Here is a 21,751-nt window from a genome sequence, read left to right as displayed (position 1 = left end):
GACAATCTGACCACTATTTAGCCGCCCTCTGGCGACTTGCCAATAGTTCACTGGTGGTCTATTAGTAGTTTGACCGGTCTCCATGGAATCCATCAGTCTATCAGCGGTTCAGTCATCATCGGTCAGCTCTCCAATGACCGACCGTCACTAACCACTTTCTTCACAATAAAATTATGCTATATTATTTTATTTTATACCCAAACAGACTTTAAGAAAGAAATGTGAAAATATAAATTATGAATAATTTTAGGAAAGATAACTAATTTTTTATAAAATTATATGAATTTAAATAAATTTTTTAGTATGTGAGATTTGGTTAATCACGACTGATCTCAGTTAACACTGATAAAAACGATCGAAAACCAGAAAAAAAAATGAAACTTTACTTAATTATAGATAAAATGTTATTCAAAGATATAGTAGGTATATGTCCTTAATTCACCCAAAGCAAGAAGGGCAAGGGTTCAAAGAACCCTAAACCCTTCTCAACCCTTCACCCCAAGCAAAGCCTCGCTGCCAGGAGAGCAATGTCGAAGTGCTTGCGATTCAAAGCTCCGATTCCCGGCTTCATCTCCGGTGAGAAACCCTAACCCTAGTTTCATGCCCTGCGATGGAGTTTGAGCTTATTGTGTTTAATCCATGCAGGTGGGACGAGGTGGTTCTCAGTCATCACTTCCAACTCCCCTTGCTCAGCTGGGAATGAGGATCCGACGAGAGGGTTAGTGATTTTCTTCCATTTTTTTTTTAGGTTTTATGGATTTTGTTTCTGTTAATTGATTGCAATTGGGGTGTAAGCGATTGTTTAGGGTTTATAAATGAAGTTCTGATTGATGGGAATTAGAATAAAAGAGCAGAATGAAAAATGATGAATGGGAAATTACAGAAATTTCATTAGTTGTATATCTGATTGAGTGTTTTGAAGGGGAAATCTTGCTTCTTCTTTTTTTAAAATCAAAGAACTAACTTTGGATTGCTGTGCTAGTTTTGAAACCTTGCGTGTTGTGTTATGCCATACAAAGTTGAATTTTAGGGGAAGGTGTAGGAAAAAAAAGAAAATGATGAAAGGATTTCAGCCAAAAACAATTGATGAAAGGAAAATGAGAGAATATGCCATCAATTGTATTAGCTTGAGAGTTTTGAAAGAAAAAATTTGGTTTTTTTACTTGCTCAGAACTTAATTTGAAAAGTATAATTAGATCAATAGTTGTTGGTTGTATCCTTTGTATGACTAGCTTTAGATTTTTGTATTAGTTTTAATGCTTTTTGGTTGTGGCATGTCAGTTAAAGTTGGATACAATATTTGCATGTGCTGGTTCTCTTGAAGACTTTGATGCTCCACATTGTATGTTGAAATATGATTTTCGATGGGTCTTGCATAAATATGAATTTTGAATAAAATCATGATATTCCATTCATCATGATGTTACCTTTTTTATATTTATTTTTTAATGCAAGAAGATAGTTCACTAATCTTTCACTGGATCTCTCAGACTTGAAGTTGAAGTTAGGATGTAAATAGTGGTGATTGTCATTTATAGAGCAGCACCGTCAACACAACCTATCTAGATTGTGATATTGCTGTATTCTAGAACTTCTGAGTGGACACCCTTGCCCTCTTTTGTCATCCAGGTCTTATGCTGGAGTCATCAATGGCAACATCTCCACCGAGAGGACCTTTTATGTCGTTTGACACATTGCATGCTGCTTTAGATTCATTGAAGAAATCATCATCAACAGGATATGGGAGCGGTGCAAAATATGAAGACTTCACCACCAAATTCTGTTAGAAATGATGATGACTTTGCTGAATTAGGCCCATTGTTATCATCACGAAGTAAATCAAATGACCGTTTGCCTCAACAAAAACATGAGGTACTACTTCCACCTTGGCAAATTATTTTAGAAAATAATTTTCATCCAATCAAATGGCAGAGTTTCTCTCAAATTTCCACTTGCATTTCTCTTTGGATAAGGCTATGCTCGGTCTGCATCATAGACCTGCATCAGTAATGGGTAAAAACCAGTTTCTCTTGGACGGGAACTTCCACAACTTAATTCTAGTAAAACAAGAAAGTATATAAAATGGAATGGAAACTGTGGCCTTTTCAGATTTGTAGGCACATGAATTTTCTACGGCATTTCATTATATATTTTCAAGGCCATTATATGTATGACGTACTTGCAAATATATCCACTTAGTTATACATCTATATGATCTAATTGATATGCTATCAGTCAGTAGAATAACATTTTATTGGTGCATATCAATCTCAATATCCCCCTATTCGTCTTTTTCATTAGCTTTTCCTGTCTCCACTTTGCATATTACTTCCATTACTATGTTCTTTTTCCATTTTGACAACAGTTTCTACCATGGCTCTGATTTGCAATTCCCAATTTATTTGCTTCTTTATCTCCTTATACGGTAAGATTGTCACTCCATATAGATTTTCTCTTCGTCTGCCTTGAAATCATTTTTTTAAGTTATGTTTGTGTTGGTATGATTGATTAAGTGATGGTGAAAAAGCTTTCAGGATTTCATCTTCAGAATGAATGCATACCAATCATAGAGAAACCTTTTCAACAACATTTATCTAGAAATCCAGTAGCTTAAGATTCTCTCTAAACCAGCAAAAATTGTTGAGATATTCATTACATTAATACTGACAACCTGGCTGAAAAACCACAAAATGTTCATTAAGTATATTTCAAGTATTGAAATTCTATGTCAGTTACTATTAACAGTTTATCTACAAGCATTAGCCTTATGAACTTAAGGAAGGCTATCACAGGTTACGGGGGACATTACTCATGTTTATATATTTTGCTGATATACTTTTCTCAAAAATCTTAGAGCGTTGAGGCAAACAAAAGAGCAGTTACAGCACAGCGTTCAACTCCTGCAAAGTATAGCCTTGATGCTCCAGAGTACTTCATAATCAGAATCAGTAACATTAGCATGGAGACAACAGAGCCCTCAATATACTCAATGTGCATGCCATGTGGATATGTAGCTGGGCTGTCAAGAACAAAAGAGGATGCTGCTGAAGTTGCGTTCAAGGTGAAGGATAAAGTTGCTGCCGAAGGCATAGTAAAACGGTAAGAATTATCGAACCTTTTCTATTTGTCTATATCTTGTATTACGACATTTAGACATTTATTATCCTCCATTGTTCGTTACTGGAATATGATGCTGAATCATATCATGGTTTTAGATGATCGTCCTGAAGACTAATTGAATAAACAAACATGTACTTAGTACACCTGATCCTGCACATTATTCTCATTTTTCTTCCTTTAATTTCATGCATTTCTTTCTTGCCAACTTCACAAACTTTCATTAATATGATTTACATGAAATGAAATTGGATTGAGATGCGCTGCTAACAATTTCTGCCACATTTTTGTTCAGTCTGAGCAATGTTTCTGCCAATGGCTGTAAATGGTCTGCCAAATTGCTACCGGACCATGATCAAAATTCTCTGAACAATGCAGCTCCCATGCTAATGGAATCAAAGATCCCCGATGTCCTGCGGAGGTTTAGGAAGCAATTTAATATGCAAAGGATCTATTGCGAAGATCTTGAAGACTTGCACCATGCCATACTTCACTTGAGGCACCAAAGCAGCTTAACCAGTCAACCAAAGCTCATGTAAATGTCGAAAAATGTGTTAATTTTAAGAACATATTGTATTGTACTGTTATTGGTTTTTGCAATCTGTTTTAGTTGTGTTATAACTTCTTAGGTTGATAAATTTGTCTCAATTCCTCTTAGAAGGTGTTCATTTCGGGTGAACTGAGTGAAAATGGGGGGAACTAGTCTAACTTCTTCACTTCTAGTGATCATTTATGCTGAAGTGGCGGAAGTGACACTTCCTCCGTTTCTGACTGAAGTGGATTTTGAACTAAGTCTACTTTAGTATTTTTTTTACTGAAGTGAAAAAGAGTGAGCCAATCTATAAAAGCTCATCTTTTTTTTTTCATTTCCAAAGCATTTTTTGAATTTATAGAATTTCACCCAACACCTAAATTCTTCGGTTCTATTCACTGTTTTTGACAAATGAATATTGTAAATCATGGAAGTGATATCACTTACCCACTTTAGAGAAGTAGCATTTTTTTACTTCAGATCACTTCAAACAAAATAAACACCCTAAAGTGCATAATTGTGCAATGTTAAAAAAAAAAAAAATTAAATATTATTTCAAGATCATGTTTTTCCTTATCAAGTTGCATTTATGATATTAAATTGATATTTATTTACAAAATATCACTTGATTTTAATTACTATATCTATATACACAAATATTACAAGGGTATATTGTCAAAACCCCTTTTTCTTAGATGATAAGATCAGCGGGATGAACGGCCAAGATCATATTGATTCTATTTATAACCCGGTGAGGTTACCTCAACGCAAACTGTGACTTACTTTTCAGTCCTTTCGAGGAGGAGCTCAAAGCGAAAGAGCGTAACATTGGTTTCTTATAATCACTTAACGTGTTCAGATCCAATCTATATTTTCTTAGCGACCACGCTTGAAGTTCCACGCCTGCTGCTTCTTCTCCATCGAGGTCCACTTCGCAGAGAGAGAGAGATGGAGAAATCTCAGATCTGCTTCGGTTTCGGAACCCTAACCCTAACCCTAACAGCAATCCTAGCGCTCTTCCTTGTTCCTTCGTTGGCTGATGATGTCGTCGTGCTTACGGAGTCCAATTTCGAGTCGGAGGTCAGTCAGGATCGTGGCGCTCTTGTCGAGTTCTACGCCCCTTGGTAATCGAGCCCTATGAGACTAGTTTTTTGTGATTTGATTCGGTTTCTTGGTTTCTTTTGCTTCTGATCTAAGTGATTTGTTTTTATTGTGCCTCTGATTTTGAGTTGATTCGATTTGGTGTTTGGAAGGATTCTGGGATTTGATTTTTTTTTTAGGGATTTTGTGGATTTTGAGCAAAAAGATTGTATTTTTAATGTAAAGGGTTATATATGTTTGGTCTTTGGTTGCTGCTTACTAGTCCTTAATGGTGCTTTGAATTTATGACTTATGAGTGCTCGTGTGATTTGGGTTAAATTGCGGTTACTTTGGGATTGCAAAACATGCTTTTTTCTAATTAATTCTGATATTGTTGGATAAGAAAAGTGACTTTTTTTTTGTACCATTTGAAAGTATGACTATATGCTGTATTATAATGTAGAAGTAATATTGTTTGTGAATTATCATGTGCTTTTAAAAACTATGGTGTTTAGATGGATATCTTTCTTGTTATATTAAATCCTTGACATTGTTTATACTTTATATAATCTGTTATTCCTGATTTATGGTAGTTTTTTTAGCTCAGTTTCCCTTAATCTATGAATTCACAGTCTATGTTTGTATATGTGATTGCTCATAGGTGTGGACACTGCAAGAAGCTTGCACCCGAGTATGAGAAGCTTGGCTCAAGCTTTAAGAAGGCTAAGTCTGTTCTGATTGGCAAGGTCTGTTTTATAGTAGTTCTGAATCTTTTTTATTATGAAAAAATGTAAGTGCAGATTTGAGTTTCTAAATCTTTGATATATATATGTGTGTGAATATATATTCTGTTGGTTGTCAGTGGGGTGGCTCCCCCATTTCTGTAGTTAGCTAAAAACACATGGCATAGCAATTTTCCTGACCTAATACTGATCAAGCTTATAATTTCATGCAACTCTAGATATTTCTCAGTTATGAAGAAAGAATGAGCATTTGAATGCCATAATTTAAGTAGTGAAACTAAATGAGTGCAGCAATAAGTTCTTAAGCTGAAATTTTCCTTGTTCCTTGAAGGTGGACTGTGATGAGCACAAGGGCTTATGTAGCAAGTACGGTGTTTCTGGATACCCCACAATCCAATGGTTTCCGAAAAGGTTCTTTGGAACCTAAAAAGTAAGTGCAATATCATATATATACCTCTTATTTTTAGCCATTAATTTTTTCACTGGCTTCTATGTTTTGTACACAAAAACTGATGGATTCTTTGACCATCAAGGTATGAAGGCCCACGAACTGCAGAAGCACTTGCTGAGTTTGTAAATACCGAAGGAGGTAATCTATCAATTTTTACTTGACCGCATTCCTGTTGGATTTTGGTTTTTCAAGAATGTGTTCATGTGCTAGGCTGGTTTATTTTGTATTAAGAGTTAAGGAGTTAACCATATACTATTCAAGAATTGCCTGTGAAAGTTTCCATAGTTTCCTAATTGAACTAAAAAAAATATCTGCTATATATTATCCTTAAAGAATATCAGTAGTCTTCTGTCCCTCTTTGTTTTTGTGTTTGATGATGTGGTGGTGTTTTCACTATTACTATTTCATTAAAAAAAACCACTTTTTTTTTAATTAGTTATAGGAAGGATAAAGCGCATTCCTCCTATTTGACTTATGATCTTGTGTGTGGGTATTGATTCCTTTTTATTTTGTCTATGTATGTCAAGAACCACATAAGGGTGAATAGGACTTCTGACTTGTTATGTGTTGCAAAGTGAAACTTAAGTGTTTCAGTCTTATTTTATGGAGCAATAACCATTGTACAATATTATGTTTGCCTGACTGCAGGGACAAATGTGAAACTGGCAACTATACCTTCCAATGTGGTAATATTGAATGAAGAGAATTTCAATCAGGTTGTCTTGGATGAAACTAAAGATGTCCTTGTGGAATTCTATGCGCCATGGTGAGTCTTTCCTTTTAAGATCTTACACATGGTATCAATCAATATGGCTGTCTTTATTGCTATTAGCATGAGCTTACATGCCATGATTGTTTCCTTTATACAGGTGTGGTCATTGCAAAAGTCTTGCTCCCGTAAGTAAATCACTACATGCACAGGCATCATTTTAATAAGGACTCTACAATTCGGCCAGTGGCTAGATAAGAATGATATTTTTTTCACTTCTTTCTCTGTGACTTATGTATATGTTTTTGTTTTTTTTTTTAATATATTTTTGCAGACATACGAAAAAGTTGCTAATGTTTACAAATTAGATGAGGGTGTGGTGATTGCTAACCTTGATGCTGACAAACACAAGGATTTGGCTGAAAAGTGAGTGTAGAATGTATTATGATTATTTTATTTCCCAAAACTTGTATGTGGTTTCATTTTGATCATGTAAATATTTGGGTTCCTAGAAGAAATTATAAGTAAGAATCATCTTAATTGAGTATAGTAGATTACATAAAATAACATACAACACCTGTTAATGCTTCTTTGCATTTAGTTGATGTCAGCATGTTCTCTACCAATTCTTATTACCATCAACAAAGTTCTCCATGTGCTGCAATAATGTTCACCTTCCATTAAAATCCATCTTTCCATGTAAATATGTTGCCATTGGCCGATTGTTTGATTATTCACAGTACATGCATAATTTAAGTTAGGTTTTATTTATTTATTTATTTATTTATTAATTATTTATTAATTATTTATTTATTTTTTTACTTCATTTAAATGTTGTATTTTCAGGTATGGAGTTAGTGGCTATCCAACTTTGAAGTTTTTCCCAAAGAACAATAAAGCTGGTGAAGACTATGATGGTGGCCGAGATGTAGATGATTTTGTCAAATTTATCAATGAGAAATGTGGAACCAGCCGTGATGCAAAAGGCCAGCTTACCTCCCAAGTTAGTGGATGCTCATGTGTATTTACATTACTCATTTTGTATATTGCTTTTCATAATTATATGTTTTTGTCACCTCAGGCTGGTGTTGTAGAAAGCTTAGATGCATTGGTCAAAGAATTTGTTGCTGCGGCTAATGATGAGCGTAAGGCAATTCTGTCTCGGATTGAAGAGGAAGTTGAGAAACTTGAGGGTTCATCTGCCAGGTATTTTATTCCTTTTTTGTTTTTTCCTATCATATATGAGGTAGCCACTTTCTGATTCTAAACATCTAGACTTTACTGCTATTATTGCTCTAGCATATGCATGTACTGTATTCTAGCATGCGTTGCATCAATTTATGTACTTTTCTGGTATCATCATTGCTGTTTACAATCAGTATTATTAACATCTTTGAGCTAAAGCTTTGACTACCTACCATAAGTCAATTTTGATAGTATTTTTCAAGATATTTTATTTCCATCACTACCAACAATCTGCTTTAGTTTTTTCCTCAATGATTACCATGGTTGAGCTAAATATATTACTACTTAAAATAATTTAATTTACATCTTCGAACTATTATACCTCTTTAAAAATATGTAGTTGCTATTATGCCCCGGTAAAAGTCATGTTTCTTGTGCTCTCTTAAGAATCATTTTTATTTGCTTATATACCTCTCTGATCAGAAATAAACAAAAAAATTATTTAAAAGACCAGACCACTCCCATTTTCTCCTTTTTCATTCATCTTGGGAGACTTGAAAGACAAGATGAGGATTATTGGTAATAGATTGCATAATGCATTTAGAACCTGATCCAGCAAAATTTACTGCCCATTTATGTATTTCCACATCATATTGCACTCTTAGTCTGTTCATTCACACATGGACTGGATCATCAGCCACAATGAAAATATTTCAAAGAGAGGCATGATGTTTTGGATAATGATGATAGCTTCCAGTAGTTTAACAAAGATGGTCATATTGTGTTCCCTCAAACTAGATATTGATTTCCATATTGAACCTTATATTTATGATTGCTTATGACTTTGTAAGAGAAACCATTCAATGCATATGTTGGCGGAGATTATATCTACTTAGCATCTTTAGGATTTGATTTTATTTTCTTTAATATCTTTCAGGTATGGAAAAATATATACTAAAGCTGCAAAGAGCTGCATTGAGAAAGGCACAGATTACGCCAAGAATGAAATTGAACGGCTCAAGCGCATGCTAGAGAAGGTAAATTTTTTTTTTTTTTTCGTTTTCTAAAATTGAATAATGTATTAACTTGAACCTAAATCTGTTAAGGAAATAACCACTTATGTTTCTTTTTGCAGTCTATTAGCCCTTCTAAGGCAGATGAGTTCATCATCAAGAAGAATATCCTCTCAACTTTTGTCGCTTGAATTCAGATAAATTTCACTTATTTAAACTGAGTTATGAGAACATGTCGATAAAGTTCACTTATTTAAACTGAGTTATGAGAACACGTCGCGATTAGATTCAGATTCAGTTTTTATTTTTAATTTTTTTATGTAACAAGTGGTTTTGATCAGGGCCTACATTTATGTTCCACTCTGCATTTGATATAAAGTTTTGAGAATCTAAATTTTGTTTGGTGATGTTTGATGGTTGGATTTTCTTTTTAAGTATTCTGATGCTGAGCTACAAATCCTATTCAGGTTTTGTTCTTGTGTTGTTATTTATTTATTTATTTATTTTTTGATAAAATCTGGTGTTGTTATTTGAGAATGTTAGAATAAAAGTTTTCTGATGTTTTTTCTCCCTGAAAATTGTGAAATTATTTTTGAACCCTCATCTTTTCAAATATATCTTGCATCTTTCTCTATTAATTTCTATTTATTGTTTTTATCTTTTCCATCAATCCTTACTTTTGATTTAAATCCAATGTTAATATATGTCTTTTTATGTATGAGTTTTTATCCCTGATTTTTTTTATTATGACTTGCACTAATATGTTTGCTATATCATTATATTATTTTGATCATTTTAATGAAGTGATGAAATTGATAAAATAATTGTTAATGATTTTTTTTTAGTTTTTTTTTATTTAATTGAAAATGTATAATACATCTTAACACAATTTAGCGGGGCAACGGTTATGTGAAAACTACTCTGAAACTAAAATACGGTTTATTTTTAATCATAGGTTTATAAATTTTATTATTTTATATTATATAATTTAAAGATAGATTGGTAATTATTTAAAAAAAATTATGTTTTTTACGGTGAGGTTGAGTCATATTTCTGTTTTATAATAACTATCACGGAACTCATGAACTCATTCTATGAGTCATTTGTCTGTATTTAATAATACATAAGAATTTAAATCTTAGTCAAATAGCACATAGTTATCCAGCTAAGATTAGGGTTTTAAAACATCTAACCCTAGATTTGACACCGTAGGATTTCTTTTTTTATTTTTTTCTTGGATGGGACGCATGAAAAGATTCATATAATGAAGCTGATATTTTTATAAAACAATTTAATTAAGAATTTTATTAGACCACTTAACTTCGCTCTGTAATGATATAGCTAACTCAGGCACTTAATAGATATTTCTGTCTAATATAACACTGTTTTAAACCCCCCCAAAAAAAATCTAATATATTAATACTGCAACAAAATTACAAATAAAAGAATATTGTGAATAATAATACATTAGAAAAAAAAAAAATCAAGAAATGCTTCTGTGTAGCATCTCATTATACTCCAACAAAGACACTTGATGCTGTAACTTCATTTGCTGATAAAATTTAGCTATAAACTCTTCTGCCTTCTCATCAATCCCTTCATCATCATAATTATCATCATGATTGTAATCTATTACATTCTCCTCATTCTCAAACTTTCTTATTATCATTCCCGTCATTATCCACGTCATTACAATCATCAAAATTATCATAGACAAATGATAACGAAGAAGATCGATGCAATCGGGAGCGAAAACACGGCGTATCATCGAAAGAGAACTCATGCTCACCATAATACAATCTTTGAGAACAATGCCGGTGCTTTAGACGACCAAAGACGAAGCCAAACTCATCGGTGAGTCTCCGGTGTATTGCGCCGCCTTTTCTTAACCATATCAATGCTAACCTCACCATCCTCCATGTCCTCCCACCCATTTTCATCCAACTATTCTTCTTCCCCATCTTCTCTCTCTCTCTCTCTCTCTCTCTCTCTCTATATATATATATATATATATTATTGTTTCTATGTAAATAGGTGTGGTATTAGGAATAGATCAAGAAATGGAGGAGAATGAGGAGAAGAGTAGTAGTGGTGAGGGTGTATTAAGAGTATTAGAGAGTTTGGTATGGTATTTAAAAGGGGAGAAGAGATTAAATGGAGGGAGGAACGCGGTGGTTTGTTTGTTTGTTAAAGAGTGTGTGATTGATTGGCTGTGTGTGGGTTGTGATGGCTTTGAAGGTACACATTAGTAATTCATTAGTGTGAATGAATGAATGAATGAATGATGGAAGAGTTGATTTCTTGAATTATTGTGATAAAAGTTGGCAAACTCTTCTAGACATTATTTATACAAACATTATTATTATTATTATTATTATTAAAAAAATTAATAAGACATATATATATGTGAGTGAGTAATGATGGGTTGTGATGGCTTTAGAAGATACACAAGTATGAATGATTGAAAGAGAAAAATAAGGGGGATGGTGGTAAGGTTGTGAGGTTGTTTTCTTATGTTGTGATATATGTTGGCAATTGGCAAACACTTTTGTAGGCATTCATACAAATATAAATAAATGTATCATATATAATGAACTGTTTTCTTCTATTTTTAATAAAAATTATCTATAAATATATATGCATATTTTTGTAGGGATAAATTTGTATCTATGGCCACTTACACAAATTTTGTATATAATTAACTGCTTTTTTTTTCGGTTTATACATTTAATAATATATATATATATTTTTGAGTGAAAAAAAAACAATAAAAAAGGCATTAAAACAAATAGAAATTTCAACAGTCCATGCATCATACATCCGCTAAAACAGGATCCCGGTTAAGACTTTTTTGTTTTTACATTGAAAATATAATAAAAAACCATAAGTTTTTTTTATTATAATATATAAACCAAACCTACCAACAAAGACTAGTTTTGTTTCATTGTTTGTTTATATGGTCTGATGATTGAATAGTAGTGCTCCAAAACCGTGTTGTTCTAATTTCAATTGTGTTCTTGTTTTTGGTGTGCAATAATAATAATAAATTATACAAAGAGATTCACATTTGTTTTAATTAATTCCATAAATAATGTCAAACTATTATTATATGATATCATGTGATATGTTCTATTTAACCTCAAAACTTTAACATACAAATAATAGAAACAATTACCCAGCCTTATATATATACATATATATACACAGATATTTATTTAATCAAGTGAAACATATATAACCATGAAAACATATAAAAGTGAACTTAAAAATTATATAAAATTACAATAAATCACATACATGAACTAAACAATTCTCAAGCACATAATATCTTAATACTTTTAAAAAATATATATGAAACATATAAATATATATATATAAACATTTGTTAAAGCAAAATAGTAAGAAGAGATGCCAACAACTAAGCAATTCTAGAACAAGACAGAGAAAAACCATAAAATCATGAGCTGTAGGTTCAACCATTGAAAAACAAAACCATGGACCAATTCAAACAAACCAAAAGACTCCACAAAACAATGGACCAATCAACACCAACCAAATGAAAAACCTCTGCAACTTTACCATTTTGTCATCCTTCCCAATACTCCCACCCCTTCTCTCTGTTAACAAAACTCAAGGGCATATCTGTCATTTCACCACGTAACAACAACCAAAACCATGCATTCCGCATAGTAATCCCATGCATGTATCATATAAACTCATGCCTCTTTCTCTTTAGCACCAACTTGTCTCAAAGTTTTAAGAATTAAAGAAAAGATCAGAAGAGATATCTTCTCTTCTCTCCTCTTTCTCCATCTCAGGAGAAAGAAGAAGAGAAAGGGAGCTTGCATGGACCTCACCATTGCCTCACAGAAATCACCTTTGAAGAAGAATGGCTGCATGAGTCCACTACAAATCGCCGCATTTTTTATAAGACGAGGCTCGACGGCGAAGAAAGCTCTAATCAAGGCCGAAGCCAAAGAGTCCCGTCCTGATTGGAAGGTTCTCGTCGGAGGAGTTCGCCCATTCCACCATGTTCATCAGCTAGAAAGCTCGGTGTCACCAAAGCCTCCGCCGATGAATCTGGCACGAAATGATTCCTTTCATGATGTGCTATTACCTCCGCCGTCACCGCCCTGAAGGGTCTATCGATAGCATGAGCCGATATGCATCTGCAGAAGACCTGTGCTCACTGGACAACAGCAAAGAAGATGAAGCAGCAGTTGAAGATGGTGATGGAATGCCTAATGCAATTGATTTGAAGGCAGAGGAGTTCATAGCAAAGTTTTATGAGCAGATAAAACAGCAGCGTTTGGAGTATAGCAATTGATGATGCAAAAGACTAAATAGAGTTTGTTAATTTGTTGTGTTGGCTTTGATCTGGGTTCTCATTTGTTGCTGGTGGGAAGGGAGTGACAATAATTTTCAAATTAAATTACAAGAAGATTATATGAGTATTAATTATAATTAGGAGATTGTCTTTGTTTGATTCTATACAGGAAAGAAAGAAAATAAAAGACTTATTAATTGCTCATCTCTGCAATGTTTACTGTTTTATTAGTGCTTGGAATATAAGCCAAGTTGCACAACAGAGTCATCTACAGACTAAAGTTCTAAACAGAAATTGATGCCAAACAAATAAGTAGAAGAGATGAAATCTGTTTCATTGCATATGATCACTTGGTTCAATTCTAAGTGTAATCCCTATAAAGACGAGTTGTGGGAGCTAAGCTTCAAGGGAGATGAAAATTTACCTGAAGCATTGATGAATACAACTGGTAAGACTCTGAGAGAAATTGATAGAATCATACTGATTGCTTTAAGCAGTTATCACATGGACAGGGACCATGTCTGCAGCGATCTCTATTGAAGGACTCCCCAAAATGTTTCAGAAGTGTTTGCCTCCGGCAATCAGTCTAGAATATATATTTGGACAAATTGGAATGAGAAAAGGAGTAAAATATGTGTGCTTGAGGTCACAAAACAATTTTGACATTATGCAGTTTTGAATCTTTGATCTTGATGAGAACAAAACAGCAAATATATATATATATTTATGCAACATCTAGGAAAATTATAGAATGTTTTTGTGTCTGCTCTGATACATTTAAGTTAACCAGTGAAGAACTAATTAATATTCATCTGGCATGGAACAGGGTTGCATAAGAAAAATGATGAAAAAACACAGTTAAATATACCTTCAGTTCACAGTATTCTTGCATTCTTTTTGCTTGTTCCATGGCCGCCTTGAAGCTTTCACTCTTGAAACCTTGTCCACTCCGTAACATGCACACAACCCGACTGAAATCTTTCTTCTGGTAAAGAGCAATGCAGGATGCAGGAAGATTATCCCTTCCTGCCCTCCCTGATTCTTGGTAATAGCTTTCGATCGATTTGGACATCGTATTATGTATGACAAAACGCTGCAGGCATTGAAACAATAAACTTCATGAGATATATATATATACCAGTAGAAATCCTTAAGGACCTGGATGGCAAAACAATAATCTTTTATTGAAATGAAATAAAATAAATGCAATTTTAGGAAATCAAAAAGGAACTCACAACATCTGCTTTGTCAATTCCCATTCCAAAGGCAATTGTAGCACAAACAATCTGAACCTCACCAGTATGCCATTTCTTTTGAACATCAACTCTCTGGCGAGCAGCCAGACCAGCATGGTAATAGACTGTCTTTATCTTACATTTATCATTTAAGAAAGCAGAGACATCCACACATTCATTTTTTGAAAGACAATAAACAATACCACACATATTATGGAAATGATCTTTCAGTAGTTGCCCAAGTTGTTTCAATGGATCCTTGCTTTTAGCTACAACTTCATACTTCAAATTCGGTCTATCAAAGCTCGTCTCAAGTACTAGAGCATGAGGGATTCTTAAGGTATTCAGAATGTCCTGTTTATGTCATGAACTAAGTGTTAAAAAAATGCATCACAAAAGGAACCTTGAGAAGAATGAAAACTGCTGAATAGTAACCTTTCGGACAGACTGAGTTGCAGTTGCTGTTAATGCCATCAGAGGTACATCTGGGAAATTCTGCCTGAGGCATCCTAATACTCTATAATCTGGCCGAAAATCATGGCCCCATTGACTGAGAAAAAGAAGGTAACAATTAAAATCAGTTGGCAAGGTATTAATGGCATTTATTAGCTTTCGATCCCACTTCAATGGGAATCAACAGATTGGTCTATTACAAGATGATAACAGCAGCCACATTACCTAACACAATGTGCTTCATCAACCACAAACCTTGCTAACAGACCCTGTCAAACAGGCATAATTATCATCCGTTTCCACATTATTTCCACCAAAAACCATAAATTCCAATAGATAAAAACAAATTTGTTTGCACCTACCTTATGATGAAGGCTTCTTAAAATATCAAGAAAGAAGGCATTTCCAGCTACTCGCTCAGGAGTCACGTATAAAAGTTTGCATGATGGCCTGCTTTGTCTGTAAGACGAACAAAGAATGCAAGTTTTAACTATTGAAGGCACCAACAATCTAAGACCAATAAAAAAATGTAATGTTCTTCCCCACAGATTTCATATTGTAGATAAGATGCAACAATAAGAATTAAGAAAAAATATTATGTAAATTTAAGAAAGCTTTTAATGTGGAAATTCCCACATGTAAACTTATCATAACTCTTATAGGGTCTACAAAATTAGCTACAGGCATTGAAACAAGAAAAAGAGCAAACTTCATCTGATGTTTGCTAACATCAGATCCAAACATGGATCTATCTATCTGTATCAGTATCATAATGCAAGCATAGCAATAACAGAATCAAAATTCTCACAGATTCATAGCTAGCATAGGGTTTTAGTTGTGGCAAATTATTCTCTCTGTATAGCACCACATGAGAATTCTCTCATACTGTAACCTCCGCTCTATGTTTCTTAAGATTATAGCAATAAGATGTGATTCAGAAAATCTTTTGAAAGACAAACAGAGCACAATAAAACCATACCTCAATTCTCGGATGACTGCAGATGCTTGTGAGGTAGTTTGCTGAGAATTCAGAAAATGTCGCAGGTATCCCATACTTACTAATAAGTGTAACAATCTGATCTTGAATGAGAGAAAGCAAAGGACAGATAACAACAGTAACTCCTGGATGGAGAGTTGCTGGGAGCTGCAAAACACCATTTGGCCATAAACATGTTAACAACGTAACTTAGATTCCTTGCAAATGTATAAAAATGATTGTTAAAGACAAATAAACAAAAATAACTGAGAGAATCCATAGCTGCTATATTTGCATTGATCACTGTAAGTTATTCTGGCATACATATTGAGACTAAGAAATAAGAACAATCCACTAAGACCAATTTAGAAATGAAATGGCATATTAAATACAAATGCAGGATAACCTGGTAGCATAGACTTTTACCGCCCCCAGTGGGCATAAGAACAAAGCAATCTCTTTTTTCAACTGCTGCCTTGCAAGCCTGATGCTGTAGAGGTCGAAATGCTTTATTGCCAAAGATCACAACATTTGCCAATTCAACATCATCCAATGCCTGCAGCTCATTATATCCCAGAGTCTCATTTCTAATTTGTGATGAACTGGAGCACGCACCGGCACCAGAATAGGCTGAAAATGGTTCATTCCCACTGTTGCTTCCACATGCCTTCTGAATAGGAAAATCAGTGTTGAAAATGAGCAACAAAGACGAATCCACCAATATAAATCATAATTTCGGTCCCTGCTTAGAATGCACATTCAACATTTGAGGAGCTTGAACCCTAACAAGAATTACTTACTTTCGATTTTGAGAATGGTTTATCCACTGATTGGGGAAGAACACGACCTTCATTGCCATTAAGCTTTGCTGAATGATCATTTGATATATCATTTTGGCTCAAGATTTCCACATCTGAATCTTCATAATTAATTGAAGAACCCAGTTTCTCTTGATATTGGTGTCTTGTGAATGAATCATTTTTTCCAAATCCATAACCTCCCAAGGCAATCCTGCAATCTTTTTCAAAACCTTGAGGACCCTCCTTTTCCAGAATATTATTCAAAGCACCACATGCTTCAGATTCAATTGCTTGCAAATCATCCCAATCCTCAGTATCTTGCATGGCATCAGCCAATGCAGCAAGATAATCATCACCACAGTGCTCCACAGTGACAAAATCTTTGCCGTCCTCTCCTGCACCACAGACCAAAGACAAAGTCTTGGTATTCACAATAAACAAGACCAAAATCGGCAAAGCAGTTTACACTCACAGAAAAGCAAAGTTATACATTTAAATGTTCACAAATAGAACACAAACAAATTGACTTAACAAGTTGTTTCTACTTATAATAAAAATTTAACTTACTACTTCTGTAGAAGATCAACTAACAAAATTGGTTTTGAAATTCTTTACTTGGAAATGTAGTCTGACTGGAAATTATTTTCCACTAAATCACTCAAATCATCACTTGATGTCCCTTATGATTTGCACAAAACTGTAATGATGCATATTTTCCATCTCCTATTCTGCATTTAAACTTGTAAATCACCATATCTGCCCAAAGTTAAAACATTTTTACTGTATCTGCCAAAGTTATACAAAAACCATTCACAAATTTACAGAAGATTGAGATCTTATTCCAAGTCCAGGAAATTAGTAGACCATGAACACCTACTAATCTCACATCTCAAAGCATCTAAACAAAACCAGGATTTCCCACACACACACAGACTATTCGGAAGTCCCGCTAGGAGCAACATCAGTAAGTGCATTACAAGCATTATGCTATTGTATCCAAGATGAATTTAGAACTATGATGGAATATGTGAATTTCCAATGGCAAAACAAGGACAACTTCCCCTTTCTGCCAGAAAATCACAAGAATCACATTAGCTTCAAATTGATCAAAATAAGATCACAAAACAAAGTGAGTAAATCCCAGAATCCCATCACTGACCATTAAGAAATAAGAACACCAACACACAAAAAATTGATCACAAAACTCAAAATCAGCTTCCCAAACATCAAAAGCAAACAATGTATGCAGCTTCCTTCCCAAATTAAAACTATGATTTCTCTTCACAGCAATAAAAAAACAAGACAAAAATCACATGGATTATACCTAGAAACAACAATGGATTAAATCAGATGATCAAGATATAGATTTTGAATAAAAAAAAAAAATCAAAAATCCAATAATTGAGCCGGTGGAGCTTTACCATAGAGATCGATGAGGCGATCTAAGCACCGAGTGGCAGCTTCCTCTTCGAATCCCAACTCCAACGCCAAGCTGAGAAGCCGTGCTCTCTCGACGTCCATGGCTCGCTAGCTTGCTTGCGCTTTTGCGGTACTCGAGAAGAACAAGTCTTCGTGCGCGGGAAAAACGGTAGGTTTGCGAGGGAACCCCAATCCGATAAAAACTTTTGAGATCTCTAAACGGATCCCAATCCGATAAGTAGAAAACAGGTCCGTTAACTTTATGAATCCGATAACTAAATAACGGATCCAAACCCGTTATTTCAGGGTGGGTAAAAAGATAGCCCAAGCTAACAAAACAAAACCAAAACAAACGATTTAAAAGCAGTTTCATCATTGTTATTTTTTGTATTAGCATCTTTATAAGTTAAAGAAATTAAATGTGAGATTTTTTGTAATGAGTGTTAAATGTTAAGATTTTTATTTTTTTTTTTTTGAAAAAATGGATAAACAACTTCAATTAAAAAAAAGACAACCATCATAAACACCCATCAAAGCTCCACACAAAACACACGGAGCAAAAATAGGACTACACACAGGCCGCCACAACACAAATAGCGCCTGGAGATCATGAAGATTTTATTTGTTGTATATGTTTTATCATTGAACAACAATGACTAATTATAATTTTGATAAAGGTAACCATTAAGAGCAACTCCAACCCACTCTTAATTTGGCGCAGAATTGTTAAAATTGGCGCAGAATTTGGTCCAATCCGCGCCAAATCTGCGCCTAATTTGTATAATGCTACGATGGTGCAGCAACATGTAGCGCACCACTGCATGACAGCGCTATTTTTTTATTTTTTTCTGCTTTTCATTTTTGATTTTTCTTTTTTCAGTTTTTATTTTTTTGTTTTTTTATTTTTTTCAGTTTTATTTTTTGTTTTTTTCATTTATTATTTTTTTTTGGTTTTTCAGTTTTAATTTTTTGTTAATTATTTTTTATTTTTTTAGATTATTATTTATCTTTTTTTATCCTTTTTGATTTTTTTTGTTTTAATTTTCAGTTTATTTTTTTAATTTTTCAGTTTATTATTTATTATTTTTATTATTTTTATTATTTTTTTAGTTTTTAATTTTCAGTTTATTTTTTTATCTTTATTTATTTATTTTTTTATTTTTTTATAAATTTATATTTATAATTTATATTTTTAATTTAATTAAATAATTTATAATTTAAGTTTGTATTTTTTTAATTAATAAAAAAATAAAAATTAACGAAAAATAATACACGAAATATAACTTCATTAAAATTAACGAAAAATTACACGAACAATAAAATAAAAAAACACGGGAAAATAGTCATAACATAGATTATCATCGATAGCAATAACAAAAAAACCACAACACACAAAATACAACTAATGAAAGCTGAAGTAGATGGGTCTAATAATCTGGCATGATATAATGACTGCATGCATTATTATGCACAACATGATAGTTGAGGATGAACGAGATCTCAATGCACCAATCGTGGATGTAAGTGAAATCGCCGACCCCGATGGTTGAATTGGTGACAAGATGAAGATGCTCGATTTGAACAATTTCTTGGTCGTTACTGGGGCAAATTAAGGACAAAGACGCTCATATTGCGACTCGCAGATGCATTGATTGAACATTTGTGGTTGTGCTATGCAAATAATGAAGATAATTAAAAGCTTGTGCTACTTTAGTTTTTAATAATGTCTCGTTTTCATTAATGGTGCTTGTTTGTATGTTATGTTTTTTTATTAAGTAATTAATGTAATGTAATGTATGCATTTATATTTGTAGTTTATCAATCAAATTTTTATATTTTTATAAATATTTATAAAAAAATTCTAAAAAAAATAAAAAAATTATATTTTAAAAATAATATAATATTTAAATTTAATGGTTAAAAATGAAAAAATTAAAAATGATTAAATTTATTACTAATATGAATATAAAAGTATGAAGTAAGAAGAATATTCTTAGAATATTCTATTTTAGAGTTAAAAATAGAGATGATGGTTGGAGAATTTTTTACTGTAGCAGCTGTATTTTTGTGTATTGAAGTGCCAAATATAGAGTTTTGGGTTGGAGATGGCCTAAAGAGACAGACAGACAGTAGCGAGACTAATTGTTTTTAATCACTAGGTTATCTATTTATTATTTTAAAAAGATACACTAGTGAGATTTTGATAATAAGGTGTTAAATGTTAGATGTTATTTGTAGATTTTTCATTGATCAACAATGAGTAATTATAATTTTAATTAATTATTTTTTTTTAACAAATGTGACAAGCACCAAGAGACAGACAGTCAGTACCAAAACTAATGGGTTTCAATCACTAGGCTGTCTATTTACCATTATAAAGAGATACCACTGTTACAAGTGGTTTCTCGATTAATTATATACTATATATATATACCTCAAATATACCTCTAAACATTTAACTTAATACTAGTATAAAGGCCCTTACTTATGCTACTAGCTTTTACATATCAAACTAATTTGGTTGTCAATTGTATATGCAAATTATTTTACTTTTTATGTTTTTTTTATTTAGTAATTATCTTTATATTTTTAGTAGATTAACTAATTTTTTTATAAAAAATTATAGGTTCCATAAATGTAACAAATATTCCATTTGTTAATAATTTCTATTGTTTAGAAGATATTATAATAAGTTTGAAAAAAAATATTAATCATATATTTTGTAAAAATTTATTCATATATGAATAAATTACAACATTTTTTTTATTCATAGTAGGAAACTTGAGTCGTGAGAAACTTTAACATTATTCATGGATATTTAATTTTTTTGTAATCCATTAGTTTTGGATTCAACCACTTAATTTATAATCTTAAGCAAATTTGGAAGAGTTATGCTTGAATTTGTAACTTGTGTTTTTGTAATCTTTACATTTGTATTGTTCATATTAATGTTGAGATTTTTCTTAGTTTTTTTTAATATTACTTGTAAGTATTTATATAAATATTTTTTTATCTCAATGCTCATTTATAATGTATTTTTGACCTGTAAAAGAACAACGTATTAATTTTATTTTTTGCTAAGGAAATAAAAAAGATGTTATTTAAGATGATATAAAAATAATTATTCTATCTTAAATCATGCATAGAATAATTTACTGTTAAATTAAATTCACCATAATAATAATAGTAAATAAGTTTGTTATGCATTTCATTTTGCATTTATTAATTGATATATAAGTATTGTAGTTATACCGAATTTGATTCTCCTTTGTACTAAAATCATGATTTACTCAAGAAGAGTCAACTTGAACTTGGCACTTTAAGATTTTTGTAGTGTGCTATATATTCTCATACGCTAGAAAAGTAAAGTTATGAGACTTGTTCATATGAATCGTAATATTTATTTTTGTATTTTAAAGTCTTTTTTTTGTTCATTGCATTTTGTGTTACATTAATGCATTGTTTGTTACTTTTTTTTTTTTTGGAGAATTTAATACTAAATTATAATGGTTTGTATTAAATTAATGCATTATTTGTTTTAATATTTAAAGGTTTTTTAAGTTTTTCATTGCATTTTGTTTTTCATAGGCCGTTATATAGTACAAAATATTTTTTTTGGGAAATTATTTATCTACAGGAGATTAACAATCTTAAAGTGTACAAATAAAAGCCACATTATTCTTCGATTACAAATGATTAGCTTATATATAT

General features: G+C 32.5%; 3 protein-coding genes across 3 annotated transcripts; 2 read left to right on the top strand and 1 right to left on the bottom strand.

Annotated features, from left to right (window-relative positions):
• The first annotated feature begins 451 nt into the window (after positions 1-451).
• On the top strand, positions 452-3,810 carry LOC120263481. Its single transcript, XM_039271400.1, has 5 exons — positions 452-576; positions 646-718; positions 1,630-1,872; positions 2,855-3,099; positions 3,413-3,810. The coding sequence occupies exons 3-5, from the start codon at positions 1,741-1,743 to the stop codon at positions 3,654-3,656; spliced, it is 621 nt and encodes a 206-aa protein (XP_039127334.1). The 5' UTR covers positions 452-576; positions 646-718; positions 1,630-1,740; the 3' UTR covers positions 3,657-3,810.
• Positions 3,811-4,533: 723 nt separating this feature from the next.
• Positions 4,534-9,237, top strand: LOC120263480 (protein disulfide-isomerase like 2-1-like). The gene is given in 12 exon segments (XM_039271399.1): positions 4,534-4,773; positions 5,391-5,475; positions 5,804-5,878; positions 5,880-5,902; positions 6,006-6,061; positions 6,572-6,689; positions 6,793-6,820; positions 6,967-7,058; positions 7,479-7,635; positions 7,714-7,838; positions 8,755-8,854; positions 8,953-9,237. Coding segments are annotated over 12 exon segments (1,104 nt in total). The 5' UTR covers positions 4,534-4,597; the 3' UTR covers positions 9,022-9,237.
• Positions 9,238-12,937: 3,700 nt separating this feature from the next.
• Positions 12,938-18,164, bottom strand: LOC120263784 (ATP-dependent DNA helicase Q-like 1). The gene is given in 12 exon segments (XM_039271761.1): positions 12,938-13,019; positions 13,582-13,743; positions 14,026-14,250; positions 14,393-14,746; positions 14,828-14,942; positions 15,071-15,114; positions 15,208-15,304; positions 15,825-15,880; positions 15,882-15,989; positions 16,228-16,491; positions 16,622-17,016; positions 18,043-18,164. Coding segments are annotated over 11 exon segments (1,869 nt in total). The 5' UTR covers positions 18,143-18,164; the 3' UTR covers positions 12,938-13,019; positions 13,582-13,632.
• Positions 18,165-21,751: the final 3,587 nt, after the last annotated feature.

This window comes from Dioscorea cayenensis, chromosome 6 (genome assembly GCF_009730915.1).
Source record: "Dioscorea cayenensis subsp. rotundata cultivar TDr96_F1 chromosome 6, TDr96_F1_v2_PseudoChromosome.rev07_lg8_w22 25.fasta, whole genome shotgun sequence".
In the NCBI taxonomy this organism is placed as follows: domain Eukaryota; kingdom Viridiplantae; phylum Streptophyta; class Magnoliopsida; order Dioscoreales; family Dioscoreaceae; genus Dioscorea; species Dioscorea cayenensis.
This window is presented reverse-complemented; position numbering and strand designations above follow the sequence as displayed.